Below are 19179 nucleotides of genomic sequence, written 5' to 3'. Positions count from 1 at the left end.
TGCGTGGTGCTCACATTATCTGGGTGTTATTAGCAGAGCTGTGCTAATAAAACAGAGTGGTCTGACAAATTGTGAGTCCTGAGTCTAACTTTGACAATTTGGAGGTCCCACCAAGATGGCAACCGTCTTCACTGGGGCTGTGTGATTCCTGACCGTTTTTGTAGGACGACCGTGGCAGCCGGCACCTGGGCATTTGGCCCGAGTGGTTCTCCACTAGAACAGAAAGGCGCACGACCACAGTGAAGTCTACGCCATTGAGCCTGTTGGTTCCCACTCTGTTCTGGTAGGGATCCCGGGATCTGACATCAGGAATCTGGTCAGGTAATTATTTCTGTGTTTTGTCCGGACTGAGAACTGTCCTGTCTCTGTGTCTATCTGTCCTTCTGTGGAGTGTTTGAGTCTGGGTGCCGTCTCCGTCTGGGGATCGGCCGACCAATGAGTTCTTGTCCCCGTGGTCTGAGTGAGTGGAATCTGCACAATCGCAGCCACACCGCACTTTGGGTAAAACCCTTGGTGTGAAAACAAGGGCAATTGAGGCAGTAGCCTATGGGCTCCTTTTGTGTGTTGCACCAGGCATCGCTCTGACAAACCGGAATTTCCTTCTTGTATGATTGCTGTGTGAAGTCCTCCTGTATGGATAACCAGACGTCTAAGTCGGGACAGTTCCCTAAATGAATGCCGGCTCATTTTATGTATTTAGGATGGGTCTAGACTCCTGTAAAAAGGGTCCAGAGTCCCGTAAATTTCTGGAAAAATTGTTTAGGCTAACTCAGGGGGACCCCAAAACTCAGTGGCCACTGTTAAAATCTTGGAACAAAGACCTAGTGGACGTCTTAAAGGACAAACTCGGCCAACCTAAAAGTAAATTGGCTAAAGGAGAGGTTAATTGTTTCATGCAGTGGTGGGAAGAAGCAAATCGTAGGTGGACAAAATCAAAACTCGCCCCTCTCAAATATTCAAATAATAAGTTAAAAGCTTTATTAAAAGCCTCCTCTCCCACCACCAGACTGAGCGCACCCCTTTATCTCGTTCTCAAAAAAAAACAAAAAAAACACCCTGGATAGATCCAACCCCCTTAATACTCACATCTCATTGTAAATAGGACAAAAAGCCCCTTGTTATGTTCCCCTTTGTTGTCTGCCTCAAAAACTAATTCTTTAGTGTTCCACTACCAATTCAGAAAGAAGAGTGGGCTCCTCAACTAGCCCCCACCCTTCCTGGTGCCTTTCCTTAAACATTTCTTTCAAAAAAATTGTGAAATGACCACAATATCACTCACAAATGGTTCATTGGAAATAGCAGGATCGGGCCCAGAAAAGCAGGCAAGCAAAAGATAAAACCAAAAAAATTGAAAAACAGGTTGGAAGCCCTAAGGGCATTGTGTCAGGAGTTAGAAAAGCAGTAAGCACAGTCATGAATCCCTGGAGCAATACTTAAAATAGTTAAATTCGGGTTCATGAAGGTGTCATTTTGGGAGATAAACAAGTGATTTAACGAAAGAGAGTGAAAAGTTAACTCTACAGAGGCTGGAGAGAATTAAGCAGTTAAACTTTGTGAAAATGTTAAAAGGGACCATGTTAAAGAGAGAGAATTCTTGGTTTCTTTGCAGCCATTCTGAAGGAAAAATGGGCCCTTTTCTAAAAGAGTGCCTATAAATAATTCAAATAATATACAGCTATGTACAAACAAAGCAGTGTAAAGGAATGTTAAGGAAAAGAAAATGTGTATGTATCTATTTGTCTGTGAAAATATGTAAAGTTCTAAGAATCTAAACCAACACATCTGGTTTGTAAAACTCCTGTTTTCTAGGGGTGAGATAAATTGTTTTTGTTTTTAACGCCACTAAAAATTCATTTGACTCTTTAATTCAAAGTTGCAAAACTGACAGACCTTTCTGCAAGACACAGGTAATTAGTGTTGTTTGGCTTTGGAATTTAGCATTTAACCCTTAAGGGGTAACTTGATTCTTTACAAAATTTAAAATGTTTTTAAATAAGACCAAGTCATGCCTGCAATAGGGCAGTCAAAATCAGGAGAACAGGGAGAGATTCTGAAGTCTTTTTGGTTGGTTGGTTGGGGTTTTTTTTGTAACAATAGCAGATAAGAGCTGTAGTGAAAGAATAAGAAATTAACAGTGACCCTCTGAAGCAACGGCAGAGATGAGGTGCACAAAACAAAAAGAAGCAATGTTGAAAACACTGAGCCTTAAAATGGGTCTGTGTAATCAGTGTCCCTTTGATAAGGGTACCTGAAAATTCTATAAGAACAAAAGAAACAGTTACACCTTATGTAAAAATTGATATTTCTAATGTTTAAAAAAAGTTGTAGTATAGAAGAAATGTACATTTTCCCTAGGACATGTGCAGTGTATATTGTAGAAGGGGGTAAAAGAAATACAAATGAAACGTGCTACTGAATTAAAATCCTATTAGGGCTCCAAAAAGAGCCGCAGTAGACCGTGTTTTCTTTTTCAGATCTCTGTGTGTTTTGTAAGCAGGAGTTGAAAGTGGAAAGAAATCAAAACTCTGGTGGAAGTTGATTGTGTCCCTTTTAAGACGGAGTCTCTGAGCTCTGCTGATGGCTTTGAATCCAAAAGCCAAGCCTATGTTGATGCAAATTACCTAACTGATAAAGGAAGGGGTAGAAAAATGTTATTTTTGTCTTTCAGAAAATCAGAAAAAACAACATGCCATAAACATTTACAAATGGGTCCTGAGCCCAAATAGGTTGAGAACAACTTACTTAGTCTTTCTCTAGCCTATTTCCTGTGAGATATCTGGAGGTCCTCAAGATGTCTCTATGCCAGACTAATCCTGAAAGCCCTCAATCAGCTGGTCTTGCTGCTATCAAGGATTTACTATCAAACTCTCATGCCCAGGGTTTGCAGGGTTGGTTGCTTAAAAATAAATGTCTGTGCTGTCCAGCACAGTGCATTGGAATTACATTGGTGCCAGTGCCCAACTAAGTTGCATGACCTACCTTTACCTCCAAACACTACAGAACTATTTACAATCTTTTTTTAATTTCTCATGGACTTTTTGGAGCATACTGATTTTGTGGACTGACAGTAGCAGATTTTTAATGATCCATTAATTAAATTTATTTTGGCTAATTCCCAGCAGGGTAACGTCTTTCTTCCCACTCAAATTCCCCTGAAGTTTCAACTGAAAGATGATATTCTTCTGCACTTCCTGCAGCATAGTGTTGGTATGTGTTAATTAACTCTAGCATTCTACCTAAGACCTGGATAGTTCTGGTGGCAAGCTCTCTATGTATTCTGTAAAATGCTTTGGAAACATTCTGTTTTAAAGGAACAGTAAGTTATTCTTTTTGTAACACCAATTGCGTTCTTCAACCCTGTATGAAGGGAGATTACACAAAGTGCTTACAGGGGGCTAGTATGATCTTTTTGTGTAGTTACATTCTCCTCAGACAATCAGAAAAACCTACACATTTCAGAACATTACATGCACATTCCCAAACAAGAGTACAGTAAGGAGGTGCCTCCCTCCCTTTATTTTTCATATCATTTACTCCTGAAGTAAGCGTTGTATTTGCATGCCACTGTTAGCTTTTAAAATATCAATGATAGGAACCTGCCTGAGGTCATTTTCCCTTGTTTATGGTGATACACTAACATGTTGGAAGATAGCAGCTGTTGTTAAGAACTAGGAAGATTATCCTTTCTAAACTACCCACATCCCTTTCTTACAGTAGGAGGGGCACTATTTTTTTCTGTTTATGTTTTCATATAGATATGCAGTTAAATGGTTGTTTGGGCAGTTGGTGCTGAAAAACAGAGTTAGCATTTGGGTTTAGTTGCATATTCATCTTGATTTATTACTGGGGGGGCCTGGCTTTTTTATTCTATGGGTCATATTTTCATTTGCTGTCTACAGTATTTATAATGTAATGCATATATCATATGTCAGATGGATTCTAGCTCTATATATTCATGTAAAATAGAAAACAATATTTACCCCCTTTTATAAAAAGTATGGATAGCTATAGATAAAAAGTACTAGATATTATTAAATATCTTTATTATAGGTGGGGCTGGTAGCACTTTCTATTATTAATGTTGCCTGACACTTCTCATTATACAACCCTGTTTTCAGCTGCTTGTAACTTTGCCTGACTTTAACCATTTGGGCTGAAATTTTCTATAGTGGCTATCTGCCTCAGGCTAAAGGGTTTGGGAAACTTCAGCCAAAAGAGTTCAGCCATTTTAGAGAATAAGGCTAGTGAAAAGTACATTATCTTGCCCATGTTAGAAAACATTCTGACAACTTTTTATTTGAGAAGCTCCTGTTTTAGAGCAGGGACCTGGAATTTGACAGGGTGTGCCTTTGACTGTTCCTGTGAAAAAGCAATCCAAATCTGGCTACACTGAAAAATTGCAGTTTGCACATGCTCAGTAGAGCCCTGCTACACCTTTCCAGCCAAATTCCCTGAAGTTTATGTGGTTCTAAATTCACTATAGTTACTATTCAAAAATTAGTATGTGATTGTGTAATTAAAGACTGTATCATAATGGGCAAGCACAAATTAAGGTTGCACACGTAATCTTAATTCTGGCATTCCCTCACTTTATGAGTGCTTGACTTTGCAACCTTAATCACATTCTTTTCAGATAGTTTTTGTGGGTGTATTTATGATGTACAGTGTGTTTAGTGCATGGTAGTCAATCACTGAGAAGCCCCCATGGTACAAATATGTTTTAATGAGGGAATTTCTTATGGAGTGAGGTTGCCTGCATATATATATATATATACACACACACACACACACACCTACAACTAGGGTATGTCTACCCTGCACACACTTTAGGGCAGTATGTAGATTCTATGCATTACACACTGCCACCCCTACCTGAGCATGGATATAAACAGCACTGTAGACTGTTGCTGTGAGGCATTGCTCAGGCAACTAAAGCAAAGACATGTCTGAACCCTTTAAGTATGCGCCCTACATGGGTCTCTACATGCCCAAGCAGTGCCTTTCCCATCTACGCTGCTACTTTTAGCAGTGTAATGTCCCACCACCTCCCCGCTACTGGAGTCTTTGCCCACCACAGGGAAAGGCTCCAGCAGTGGGGAAAGGATCTGGCAGGGGGGAAGGCAATAGAAAAAGTCTCTGCCTTTGACAGCTTCCTCTGCAGGAGCCTTTCCCCACTGCCTCCCCTCACAGGAGCCTTTCATGGACACGTGTAGCTACATACCAGTGTGGAAGCAGCCTGCTTTTCACTGCAATGCATAGCTACACTGTGGCACCGCCAGTAGTGTGCAGTGCAGTGTAGACAGCCTTAGAAAGTTCTGTATTTGTTGTTCTCCATGGTAAAAGAACTATGTTTCAATAGTTATTTACAGTGTAAACAGGAAGTTTGTCTTTCAATATTCTGGAATATGGAAAAACTGGGTTTATGCCTCTCTACATTTTCATGATATTCTATCTATTCCATGCCTCAGCTATAGTTTTCTTTCCTGTTACATTAAAGAAAGAGCGCATTTTACTTTCACTCCATCTTTATAGACATCCAACTGCTATTTTTTCTTTTTCCACATTTGCTTATTGTTTACACCAACTGCTTTGAAGTAAAGCATAATTAGATTCTTTTTATCATTTGGCATTTGAATTAACTGTATGTTGGATAGCAAGCCACTAGATCTTTGAACTTAGGACAAATTCAATCTTTTGAAGCTTGAATCATTAGGAGCAAATGGTGAAATTAGTGGAGATTTATTTATTGCTCTGTCAGTGGTGTTTAAATAAGACTTTGAATTTAAGGTACTCTCTGGCCTCTCAGTCCTTTTAAGCTCCTTAGTAGCACATTTTTCATAATTAAAGAGGATCTCCCTGCATCCACTCTGCACAGGTGCATGCAGCAGAACCGCTGCATTGCTATAAGTGAGACAGGATCTGAGGGTCTCCTTCACACAACAGAGCAGAGCTGAGAAAGGGAGCAACATAAGGACAGGGAAGTAGATTTATCATCCAGCCATTCATCTCCCCCATACATTCAGTACAGAACAGCCATGGGCTTACTGTTCTGCTTCTGTTCTATGGCCTGTGGTGCAATATTTGATCAACACCTCCCCACACTTCCCCTGCTTTTCCCAGCACACAGCCAGGTAACTCGGGCTGGGCCCAAAGGACAGCATTCGCTCTTAATTGCAAGGAGAAATAATACACATTTCCTTTTTTAATGCTATTTTTCTTTCTATTAGGATCTTTCCAACACAAATCCCACAGACAAGATGTTCCCTGTCATATTCCCTATCACACACTGAAAATGGCAGTTCAGCTGTCCTCCCCCCACTGGCATGTGCTGCTCCTGCTCTCTGCCTTGGAGCTGCTCTCAGGAGCCTCCTGCTTACTGTGCAGGAGCGCAAAGGGAAGGTGGGGGCTCCTGGCCCCGCTTACCCCTTCTCCATATAGAGCAGGGTGGGGACAGGCCAGGATCCAGGACAGAGAGAGCTTGCTGGCCTCAGCTGCTGTCTCAACTTCCGTATCTTTTTAAAGGCAATGTACTTAGAGTGGGGTTAGCGTACTTAAAGGGGCTATGCCCTTCTCTCTCCCCCGCCCCTGCCCCCCCCAGGGTGTGTGTCTCTGCCTGCCGGGCTGTCTCCCCTCCCCCCATTCGTGCTGCCTTGTAGAGGTTGAGGCTACATTAACAATGTGTTAACTCTTGAGGGCTCAGCTGAATGCTAGTTCATCATTTAGCAGTAAGACATCCCCTAGGAAATAGCCCACCCTCTGACTCCACCACCTCAGCCAAGCTTCACAATCATCATTGCTGTGTATGATATTAAATTGTTTGTTTAAAACTTATACTGTGTGTGTAATATATATATGTTTTTGTCTGGTGAAAAAAATTTCCCTGGAACCTAACGCTCCCCCTCTCCCCATTTACATTGATTCTTATGGGGAAATTGGATTTGCTTAAAGTCACACTTTTCAGGAACATAACTACAATGTTAAATGAGGAGTTACTGTCTACCACAGCTGACACAGACAACCTCTCTTGGCTTCCAAGTGTGTAAAGTATTCTCGCACCCATGGGTTAAGTAGAAATCCTGGCAACTAGTATTTCAGCCAGGAGAAACTAATCTTTATTTAACATAATCGTTTTACCCATTGGTAATCTAGTGAGATTTAATGCTTCTTGGGCATGGCATATGTCATAAACAGATTGTTAAGGGTTAATGTCTCTTCTACCTGTAAAGGGTTACAAGCAGGGAACTGGACACCTGACCAGAAGACCAATCAGAAGACAAGATACTTTTAAATTTGGGTGGAGGGAAGCTTTTGTGTGTGTTCTTTGTCCATTGTGTGTTCTTCTCTCGGAGGGTCTGAGAGAGACCAGACATTACTACAGGCTCTCTAAGTTTCTTTTCAAATAGTAAGTAAAAAACTGGCGGTTTAGGCTTTTTGATTATTTTACTCTATTTGCAATTGTGGATCTGGCTGGTTAACTTTTATATTTGTAGTTGCTGGGAATATTTTGATTTGTATTGGTACTGGGGGGAAGGTCTCTTTCTGGTGTCTGTAAGCTATAGGACCCTGTAATATTTACATCTTGAAGTTACAGAGATAATTCTTTACTTTTTCCTTTCTTTTATTAAAAGATTTCTTTTAGAGAACCTGATTGATTTTTTTTTTTGTTTCCCTTGTTTTATTCCAGGGGATTGGGATAACTCACCAGGACGGGTGGGGGAGACGGGAGGGGGGAGAGAGAGAATCTCTCTCTGTTTTCCTTGAATCTGTTTGCCTCTTTGTGGAAGGGAAGGGAGATGCTTCTCTGTATGGTGATTTAAGAGGTTGGATCAGTATCTCTCAGGATAGCCCAGGGAGGGAAATTCTGGGAGGGGAAAAAGTGGGGGAATGGTTTATTTCTCCTTGTTTTAAGAACCCAAGGGATCTGGGTTCTTGGGGTCCCCAGGGAAGGTTGGGGAGGTCAGAGTGCCCCAAAACACTATATTTTTGGGTGGTGGCAGTGCTATCAGATCTAAGCTGGCAATTAAGCTTAGAGGATTCAGGTGCTAGTATCTCATTTTCTGAACTCTAAGGTTCAGATCTGAGAGGGAATGCTATGACAGCATAAAACAAAGACTGAGTCCAGTATGCAGCTAAAAGGGTCAAAATCATCCATTAATATATTCAAAATATAACCTGAAATTTGATAAATTGTTTGGGATATAGAGCCAGAGCCACAGTTGGTGTAAATGGGTGTAGTTCCATTTAAGTCAATGGAACTTTGCCAATCTATACCAGCTAAGGATCTGGCCTATATATTAGTGGTACCAAGAGTAAGAGAACTATGGTATTCAAGGGGCCAATGGGTTCCAGAGTTTGAAGCGGTGTGTTAGTTAGACTTGCTTTGGCCAGTTAGACAGAAATGTTTTAGATGCTGGCAGCTACTTGGAGCTCTGTCTAGAATAATACACCCACCATTACAGACACTGGCAGAGTTGCACTTGTGGTAGCAAGAGAGAGAGATCATAGGAAAAGTTTCACAGACACCAAATACCACAGTGATGGGCCTGGTGTAAGAACCCAAATAGAGTAGAATGATCTACTGCTAATGATCAGCTCTGACACCCACTGCAGAACAGACACTAATGGATTCAATCTTCTCAGGGTCTCAGCCTACTTACTTTTGCAAGAGATTTATTTGGTAGTGGCAGACTATAGTCTCTCTTGAGTGATAAGTGGGTTTATATCTCTTGTTGCAACACTCAGGAGTCCACACCCAAAAGCAGCTTCCTTTTGACAGCACTGACAATGGGGGAGAAGGAAGGCCTGCCATAAGACAAAGTGGAGTTAATTATAAAGAATGTTTTTTAGAAGCCAGGTGTGACCTCTTCCTTTTCCAAGGCATGGAGGTGAATATTTCTGCCATCAGTTTAGAGAGGTCATCTTTCTTCTTGACCTTTTCAGTATACAATTTGTGAAGGAGTTATTAGTTTTGTAGTTTGGGGACTATCAAAGATTTTGTCAAGGCTGTGTCATTCCTCCTAGCTGTAGCACCCTTACACCAGCGATGAGGCAGGGTGGCCTCCACATCATCAGAACAGATTTGTGTGCATTTCATGAAGAAGATGATCTGCTCCACCTCAGCTGATGTCAATTTAAAGGACAAGCTGAGGGTGGAAAAACATGGTCTTAGTTGGGGATTCAAGATTTTCTATTTAAAACAAATCCACCTATATTGTAAAGGATGTTTCAAGATAAATGAGGGAAGGGAAAGTTTTTTCCATTCCTTTTTATTACTAGCTGAGCCAGATGAAAACAGAAAACAAGTATTTATGAGTATTCTTGTGAATAAAACTTTCCCATTTGTCTTCTCCACTTGGGACTTTAATCCAATCCCCACTGAATTCAGTGGGAGTCTTTCCACTGACTTCAGTCAGTACTGGATCAGACTTATTCATGTGCCTTTGGGTTGAGTGACTTTTCTATTTAAATATTTTTGCAAAGAAGGTGAAAAGTGTCACAAATTCTAGTACAAAGAAATATCACTGAGAATACGTGCACTAAGAGTGTTTGCTCGGCCACTTGAAAAATTTTATTGCTTGCACAATAGATTTGAACAATTATGATGTGGATAATTTGTGAACAAATAAACAGGACTTCAGTTTTAAGCACCCAATCATGGATTGAAAAATGATACCAGGTAGCTTAGCTAAATCAGTTGTATAGCAGTGAAAAGATTTGCAAATACTCAGACTATTTCTTGAATAATCTATAGACAATTTCTCCACACAATTCAAACAATTGTGAACATACTTGTTAGAATCCCAACCTGATTGCTGACAATGCATGAACAGAATAAAAGTGCTGAATTAATTGATTGTGAATAATTTAATGATTAATTCAGACAGATCTAATTGCTTAAGACACTTGCATAGAAACAGGATTGTTCCTTAGAATTTCATCTGCTCTTGATACCTATTCCTTACATGAGTGAGATTTTCTTTGCCAAACCTTATCAGTACAAGTCTATCCAGAGCAATCTGAAAGGGAAAATGAAAAGCAAAGAGGAGAGACAATTATTCTAGAGAGTGAATGCTATTATCTTGTGTTAAAATGGATCATATTACCATTTGTAAACTGGCATTGATCCTGAAGCCACTTCACCTGACCTTTGGTAAACAAATCCCCTAGAAACGTTGAATCTACAGGAAGAAAAACTAGTTCCCTATTTCAGCACTCAGCAAGGAAGCTTAGAAAGAGAAAAAGGTGTCGCTTCAGCTGAGTCCAATATATAGTAAAGCAAGTTAAATGTTTGACATTTTATTTGTTATATTTTCAGAGGATGTGAACAGATTGTCAACTTTCAATTTGAGAATGAAATCAATTCTTCAGCTGTAGAAAGCAGTAAGTTTAATTACCTACAGTATGTATGTCCTTTTCTTATATCATGTTTTGCTTTGTCAAGATTGTGTTGCTGAGAAGTGTTTGAACTCCTAATTTCAAAAAATTGAAAATTATATGTTCAGTTTAATGTAAGAGCTTTCCAGAGAATAAGTTTTAATTCAAATGATGCTTCATAGTATATATGTTTAACAAAAATAAAGTCTACACAGTAAAACTTTCTTAATTCATATTAATATTTGGAAGCCCTATTGTGAATTATAGAATTCTGCAGACACACAACAAGTGGTCACTTATAAAACTAAGCTACATTCACCAAATAAATGAACAGAAGTATATTTTGTGATGCATTACATTTGTTGTTTTTTTTTAAAAAACTTCACAGTATATTAATAAATGCTGAAAAGATCATGAAGCCATAGTAATAGAAGATCTCACTACAGCCATGTGCTATTACAGCTTAGATGAAAAACAGAAAAATAACACTGATTTTGTGCGTAATTTATGGAAAGTGTGGATTCCAAGTGTATCTCAGTTTTAATGAGCACACGCTTTGATTACTCTCTCTCAAAGATAGGTAAATAAGGCAAAAAAATTTCTATGGATATTTGTCACAGTTGTGATTAATTCATTTCCATCATATTCAAGAAAATTTTGCATTTGCTTCCTGCAAACATTTGAGTGATTGGATTGGACCAAGTGGTTATGGAAAGCAAATGTAAAAAGTTGCATACATCAAAAGTTGCAAAAAATAGATTTTAAATTTGGACATTCAAGAATTTGGGTCAAGAGAATTGGTATCCAATGAGAGAATAGAAACAATACCACATGATTTAAAACTAAGCCATACCAGATCAAATTTCACAAGCCACATTCAATCAATCAAGCGGGGTAAAAAAAAAAACAGCATATATTTGAACAAACAACTAACAAATAGATTTGGGGAAATCCTGAATGGTTTGCAGATATTCTGTTAGCAAAATGAGGCCACATTTGTTAAATAACTAGTTTATCATTAATTATTTTCTTACCTATCAATCCATTTCTAGAGGGACTATTACCATAATATCTGGGAACTACACCTTCCTACATTATGAAAACATAAAATAGATTATACTTAATTACCAGATAAATTGCCAAGTAATTGCCACTATAGCTTGATTATTAACTTTTTTATTATTTGATTACATAATACCAATTTTATTTATATCAAAGCATCCTGTTTCCCTGCTGAAAAGAAAATACAGGTTAGCCTTGTCTTAAATGATTGTGAGATTTTATTTGCTTAACTTCTCAGTAAATAATAGTTATTTGATATAGCTCATTTGTCCTGCTTAAAAAGAAAAAAGGGTCATGGGCATTGCTGGCTTCAATGTTATTCCTAATATAGTACAGTGCTGTAGTCTCACTTCTTGGCAGAAAAAGGCCTAAGAAAAATTAAGATACTCTGGCCCCAATCAAGCAAAGCACTTAGCTGTATCCTTAATCTTAAACACATAATTAGTCTCATTGAAAGTAATGGTACTACTCTAGCTTAAAGTTAAGCATGTGCCTTTGTACTTTGCTCAGTCGGGGCCTGTAGTGAAGCAAGACTCACCACCACAGTGCCTCCTGCTGGTCATCTTGGGAATTAGCTCTACAGCATATGAAGCACTGCCTCCTAGCCAGTGTCTCACCTGTTGCTGGCCCCATGTCTCACCCAGACCCCAGTGCCCCTTTACCTCAGGGTTCTGCCCCCAGCAGTAATCCACAATCTGGGTCTCCCCTCCCAGGGGAACCCCCAACCCTCTATCCCCACCTTGCCTCAGTGGCTACTGCCAGTCATCATCTAGCCCCCACTCACTGGGGCAGACTGCAGTCTGTAATGGCCACTCATCATTGGCAAGGAGTTTGGACCAGCTGCCATTGCCTAAGCCCAGGCTGCAGCCTCTGCAACCCCAGTACTTGTTTTGGCCTTTTAGCAAGGCCCACAGCCGGAGGATTTACTAGGTTGGATCTTTCCAGCTCCTCTTGGCTTTCCCCAGCCCTGCTTCATTCCCTGTACCCTGAGTTCCCAGGCAGGCAGGTCTTTCTCTCTCCAAGGCTGGAGAGAGACTCCTCCAGCTTCTGGCCCACAGCCCTCTTATTAGGGCCAGCTGGGCCCTAATTGAGCTGGCCACAGCTGTGGCTGCTGCTCCAATCAGCCTAGCTTGGCTGTTTTAACCCCTGTTCTCCAAGAGTGGAGCAGTTGCCTCACTACAGGACCTCTGCTCTCCAGACCTTGTACTCCCTGGCACGTACTACAGGAGGTGGAGGCCACTTTGCCGCCCACTGCTTGGGCCTACCGCAACCGGGTCCTGCGAGAGGGCACGCCCTGCCCACCCACCACCCTGAGCCCTCTGGACCTTTTCATGGGGCCCCTACCCTGTGGACCCAACTGGCCCCCCCACCCCTTCTCCACAAGCTGGCTGCACAATCTGCAGCCGGTCCGCTTCCAAACCGCACCAAGGAAGCATCTCTACACGCTCATGCTCCATACCCTTCACTTCCTCATCCTCGTGTCCTGCCCTGACACAAAGCCAGCCTCTACTCTACCCTGGTCCCAAGGCCTACTGGGGATATCAGTTGGCAGCTCCTCCATGGGGCCGTGAGCACCGGCATATATTTGGCGCAGTTTACCTCTGTCCCAGACATCTGCCCCTTCTGCGGCGTGAGGGAGTCCCTGGCGCACATTTACTTAGAGTGCAACAGGTTGCAGCCCCTATACCGGTTCCTCACCAGTATCCTGTTACATTTCTGGCTGCACTTTTCCCCTCACCTCCTTCTCAATGCGCTCCCTATCCGTGGCCCCACAAAGTCCCGGGACCTCCTGGTCAACCTACTCCTCGCCCTGGCTAAAATGGCCATCTACGCAACCAGGGAGAGGAGGTTGGCCGATGAAGACTCCTGTGACTGTGGGGCTTGTTTCCAGTCCTTAGTCCGTTCACGTATCAAGGCAGTGTTCCTCTGGGCGGCGTCCACTGGCTCCCTTGATGCCTTCGAGGAGCATTGGGAGCTGTCCGGGGTTCTCTGCTCGGTGTCCCTGTCAGGCTCCCTTCTTATGACCCTGTGACCACACTCCTGTCCCTGTTCTTTTATTCATTGTTCCCTGGAATCAGTGGGGTTCTGAGGTCCTGTAGATCCTCCCCTTAGGCTGGGGGGCAGGATCTGTTAGCAATGGGGGGGCTTCCGCCTGCACAGTTCCCAGAAACGCAATAGATACAGGGCCTCTGAGCTCATGAAACTCTTATTTGCTCCTGAAACCTTTTAGAACAGGGTTTTTTCAGATACCCATCCTAAAGCCCTCTATGCTACAAGCAAAACTGCCTTGTAAGAAAATCTGAATATTCACATGGAGAAAAATTGCTATAGGGGAATGACCATGGGAGGTGAGAGTCCATATCTTTTGCAGGTGTATCTACAGTGCCCACCATTGTTATATCTGAGCACTGAACAAAGTACCTTAGATTCACATGGCACTTTCCAGGAGAGCATCAAATGCAATAGTCCATGGAAAGTCAGTCCTACCCTAAAACGCTGAGTCTGACTCTGGAGAACAGTATTATAATGACATGTATTATGTCACAGCCCATCATACTAATAAGGACAATATGCACAAAGCCTCACACTAGAGGTATAAGGATGAATTTCAAGATCATTGAACATTTTAGATTTCCCCAGTCATCTTCAACCACAGGGCCCCCTGCATGAACTAACTTTGTACCAATCAATTCCCAGACTGCTCAAAGTTCAATAGTACTCAACAATTATTGTTCTTTTTTATGGTGAGATGTTTAGCCTTTGCACACACTGGGCTATAGTTACACATATGCATCTTTATCAATGTATCTATCTCTGTTTCTTTATTTGTACATGCTGGCATATTAAATGTAAGTGCACATAAAACACGGAAAGAATGTGTGTGGCAAGAGGAGAATCAAAAGTTCTAACAAGGAAACAGAGATACCAAACAAAGCTAGAATTTTCAACCCGACATATTTTCTACACCTGGCTCTTTAGGAGGATAGTTACGTTTATAGAACATCCATTCTACCATGCAGTTATGTATCTGTTATAATATGCAGTGAGAGACAGAGACAGTTTTTGAGCCCCTTAAATAGTAAAGTCCTTTTCTGTTAACAATCATGAATTTTTTAATTTTCAAAAGCGACTGGTGATTTTTGGTGCACAACGTGAGGCATCTGATTTTCAGAAAGTGCTGACTATCCCTCTGAAAAGCTGGGCCCTTTAAGGCATTTCAAACTGAGCACCCAAAAATCACTAGTCACTTTTGACCATTTAAATCCATAGGTCAAATTTATCCCTGGGCCAACTGCATTAACTTAGAGTTATATTAAATTCCATTGACTTTAGTAAATGCAGTTACACAAGAACTGAACATGTCAATGTATAGTAAATACAAATAATGATTTAAAAGAGCTTTGTGACATCAAAGAATAGTGGTCAGGAATTTGTTTTTCAGTCCTATTCTTAAACAGCAGCTGGTTTTCAACAAGAGATAATAATTAATTAAAAAGGAATATGATGTACATGAGGTTAAATTGGAAATATTCAGTAGGAGAATGGATATTTCTTTTCTGATTGGGTTCTTTCTAACTGATAACAGCTAAAGGTCTGCATGCTGTAGCTAAAGGATGCAACAACCAGTTTGTGATTATTCTCTGGAACTGGATGAAGAAACTTACCCCAAAGCAGAATGTCATCTAAACAAGATTGACCCACATGAAAAGAATGTTGATTTGTCAGGAAACAGTGACTCAGAAAGTGATGGCTTCCAGCCCTGCGAAACAAGGGCTATCTCAACTGGTATGGACTGTAACATGTCACTAGTTGGCTGCACCCAGAGAAGTTGCAGTGAGCCTCCAATCCTGCTAAAGGTTCCATCGAAGGAGCATGAGGAAAGCTACAGTGCACCTTTCCAGTTTGACAGGCATGCTCCAGGCAGAATTTCCACCTCCCCAACTCTAAGGCGGTTAAGAAATAGTGTGGCCTCTTTCTCGCAAGCTTCAGGACTTCAGGAGTGCTTTGATGACACTAGGTTGGGAAGCCAGAGGGAGCATGCTGGTTCACTGCGGCATATTTGTAAAAGTCCACCTCGTTGTACTATGTACTATTCCTCTTCCTCCTTTTCATTACCCTCCTGCATTCATGAAAAATTGCTGTCTTCCAAAGAAAACTCTGAAACTCCATTAGCTGCTTTGGAGATTTTTGACCTCAAATCAAAGCTAGCACATCAAAAAGATCAGCTCAGCAATGGTAATTCTGAGCCAGTGTTTCAAAAATTTTGGAAGATCAACACTGCTACCCTGCCTGGGAGAGAACAAGTTTCCCAGCTTAACACTACTCAGCAGGCATGCGTGCAGGTAACATGAGCTAGAATGGAATATTCCGTCCCCTTCTTCAGCTCTGTATGCTTGAATTATATCTCAAAGTAAATTATGGGCAAACTAAACCAGGGCCTGTCTGATTTAACCACAGCCTGGCCTGGGTCCCATTGCTTAAATAGACTAACACAGGTCTGTCGCATCTTAAGTGCATTTAACATGCACAATTTCAGCTTTATGCAGTCGGCAAAAACAAAAACAGAAAAAAATAACAATTTTAATACTGTACCTGTAGTGTTGGTGATTCCGCCCACCGTTACACTCAATGTAATTTTCACTATATGAGATTTTTGCTTTACACGCTGACCGCGGAACGTAGCCCCAGCGTAAGATGCAACAGACCTGTATCTGTGTAAGGAAGGAAGGAAGGTTTCTCCTTCACAATTGGTGAGTAAGGGCCTGTATTAGCAAAACATTTAAGTAAATGATTGACTTTAAGCATGGAATAAATTGCCTAGGGAGGTTGTAGAATCTCCATCATTGGGGATTTTTAAGAGCAGGTTGGACAAACACCTGTCAGGAATAGTCTAGATAATACTTAGCCCTGCCATGAATTCAGGAGACTGGACTAGATGACCTCTCAAGGTCCCTTCCAGTTCTTTGATTCTATGTGATTCAGTCCAGCCCCCTTCCACAAAGCACTTAAGCACATGCTTTGCTGAATAAAGGTGGACTTAAGCATGTGTTTAAATGCACTACTGAATCAGGGTCCAAAGCGTATTTTTTATTTAAATCTAAATAGCTTTACTTTATTTTTTCCCCCTCAATATAGAAAGATATTATTGCTATCAAATGAGTTCTGGCCCCATTGCCTCATAAACATCTTTCAGGAAATAATCAATTAGACCCATATTAGAGTCTGGAATCCTAATTCCATTGGAAACTGATTCTTCTTAAAAAAGACTAGATTACTGTCTTTCATAATAAGCAACAACTTCTCACTTTCTTTCAGAAAAAGGAACTACTTATATCAAGGTACGTAAGTATTTGTTTTATCTTATTCTAAGCTTAAATCCATTATTCTTTTAAATTTAGTCCAATTAGTGGAATGCTCACTATATGTGCATGCATAGAAAACTCACATTTAAATTACAGGATCACTAGTTAGTTTATACGGAAGCTTGTTAATGAGATTTATTAGAGAGGCCCTCTCTCTGATATGCCCTGATATGTTTGCATAATGTTTCAGCTGGACTGTCTGGGACAGCTACACAATAGGTTTGAATTGCTAAGCAGGTCTAGCCATTTGGATTAACTAGTGTCAGATTTCATCTGTTGAAGAACGTAAAACATTCCAAAATCTCGAGTGATTTTTTTTTTCCTATAATAGCTTTGGAGAATAACTAGCAGAACAGCTCTATATTGTTCTCACAAGAGAATTGGATGGAGGATTACTGCTAGGTGAAGAGATTGTTAACTCTCCAGACCAAAACGAATACTTGGATTCTCTGCTTAGAAGAGTTAGCACAGTAACTTGCTGCCATGATACAGAGTTGTAAAGTGCAGTTTGCTGTAACCGATCTCACTAAGCTCTTAGAAGATTTGGGTGAATACCACAAAGAATTTTCAGGGAATATTAACTTGAATTTCAAACTGAATTTGCTTCAGCCACACTTGTACTCCTTTTGTGTCTCCTTTCTGTAAATATTTGCGCACCTGAATTTTACGTACACAACAAACAAAAATAGTAACAAGAATAAGGTGACCAGATGTCCCGTTTTTAAAGGGACAGTCCTATTTTGGGGACTTTTTCTTATAAAGGCGCCTATTACCCCCCACCCTGTCCAGTTTTCTCACAGTTGCTATCTCGTCACCCTTAACAAGAACATAAAACAAGATAAGCGTCACCAGCACCTCCCTACAAATCAGTTCCTTGTTTCCTGGTGTTATAATCATTTTAATGAACAGTACCTTGAAAATTTTAGGTGGGATATATGGAAGGTGCAGGACCAGTAAAACTGTTAATGCTAGGTTGGTGATGCTTCTCAATGGCCAGAAACTAAACTAAACAGCAGGAATAGCCTCACAAACAACATTCAAGTGATGAGTCAATGACTAGATTTTAATAGGACTTACATTAGAGACCTGCCAATACCTAAGGGAGTGAGTGAATGTCAAAAGTGGGGGTTAATTTGTTCAGTGCCTCACATGGAAAGGAAATTGCTAAGACATGTTCCAGGGTGTGTGTGCGCATGTGTTTAAAAGCATATGGCTTATGGGTGGGCAATTCCCCACATTATCTGAATTGCTGTAAATCCCAACCCGTATTTCAGTCTTTGGAGCTTTCAGTAAACAGGAGACTAACAGTTACATGGGAATAGCCATTCTGATCTGTCTGTGTCAGAGCAACACTGCATAGATACAGGCCCAGTAATAGCATGAATGTTTGTATGAGCCGGAGATATAGTTCTGCTAAAATCTATCTGCTAGTGGGTAGATCTGAAAGCTTCTGATGATTGAATCGGACAAAAGTTTAGTACTCAGAGCTTCAGCTGGGGTAATTTAGTTGATTTAATTGGAGCTGCATTAATTTACGCCAGCTGAGGATCTGGCACTCCAAGTGTATCTGAATTACATCCAGTCTCATCTGGATCTGTTTAATCAAGAAATCAGAGTGGAAACCTTACAGAATGAGTTGTATACTCCTGGATAGGAAATACTGTGAGAATATTTTATGATTTTGATGGTACATCATTATCTCTACTTCTCATTCTGGCCAAAATTAAGATATACAAAGCTGTAAGGAAAAAAAAAGTTATTGTTTTCTTTTGTTTTAAACAAAATTTTGAAGTTCAGTAATTGGATTGGGTTCAAGTTCTCAGCAAAGCATTTATTCAATTGATTTTATCCAAATCAGTTAATTCAGCCCTAATCCCTTGGTATCACGGCCAGAAGAAACGCTGTTGGAGTGTCAGAGAATTCTTCAGTTAGAAGACTGCTGTGAGGGCTGGCTGTATCACTCTTAGCACTACTTCACAGATCAGTCAGAAAAGCCTATAGGGCAGAGATGCATCCCTGCACCTGCATTCCTAATGGACTTACCCTTTCCTCTCAGTTTACTATGAATTCATCTTCACCCTACCCCATTCCATTGACATGCTGAGGAATTTACTACCCAAATGATCGAGCTTCCCTCCTCCCCCCTTCCCCAAGAGACACACCTCTCATTCTCAAGTGTAACCAGGACAGTCCATTTTCACTGGGATATGGGACATATAGGCCTATCCATTTTTGAAATCCTGTTCATTCCCTTGTGCCCTGCAAATGAACTTGGGGGGAGGGATAGCTCAGTGGTTTGAGCACTGACCTGCTAAACCCAGGGTTGTGAGTTCAATTCTTGAGGGGGCCACTTAGGGATCTGGGGCAAAAATTGGTCCTG

At 40.9% G+C, this 19179-nt stretch overlaps 1 protein-coding gene across 5 annotated transcripts in view; it reads left to right on the top strand.

Annotated features, from left to right (window-relative positions):
* Positions 1-10226: 10226 nt before the first annotated feature.
* Positions 10227-19179, top strand: part of PLEKHG7 (pleckstrin homology and RhoGEF domain containing G7) — a 61633-nt gene continuing 52680 nt past the window's right edge. For all 5 annotated transcript variants that reach the window (XM_030548565.1, XM_030548567.1, XM_030548568.1 and 2 more), the window contains exons 1-3: positions 10227-10380; positions 15023-15779; positions 16753-16775. In XM_030548565.1, the coding sequence (XP_030404425.1) occupies positions 15051-15779; positions 16753-16775 (752 nt within the window). In that variant the 5' untranslated portion in view covers positions 10227-10380; positions 15023-15050. The remainder of the gene's footprint in view (positions 10381-15022; positions 15780-16752; positions 16776-19179) is intronic.

This window comes from Gopherus evgoodei, chromosome 1 (assembly GCF_007399415.2).
Source record: "Gopherus evgoodei ecotype Sinaloan lineage chromosome 1, rGopEvg1_v1.p, whole genome shotgun sequence".
NCBI classification, from domain to species: Eukaryota; Metazoa; Chordata; order Testudines; family Testudinidae; genus Gopherus; species Gopherus evgoodei.
Note: the sequence above shows the minus strand (reverse complement) of the source record. Positions and strands in the feature narration are given on the sequence as shown.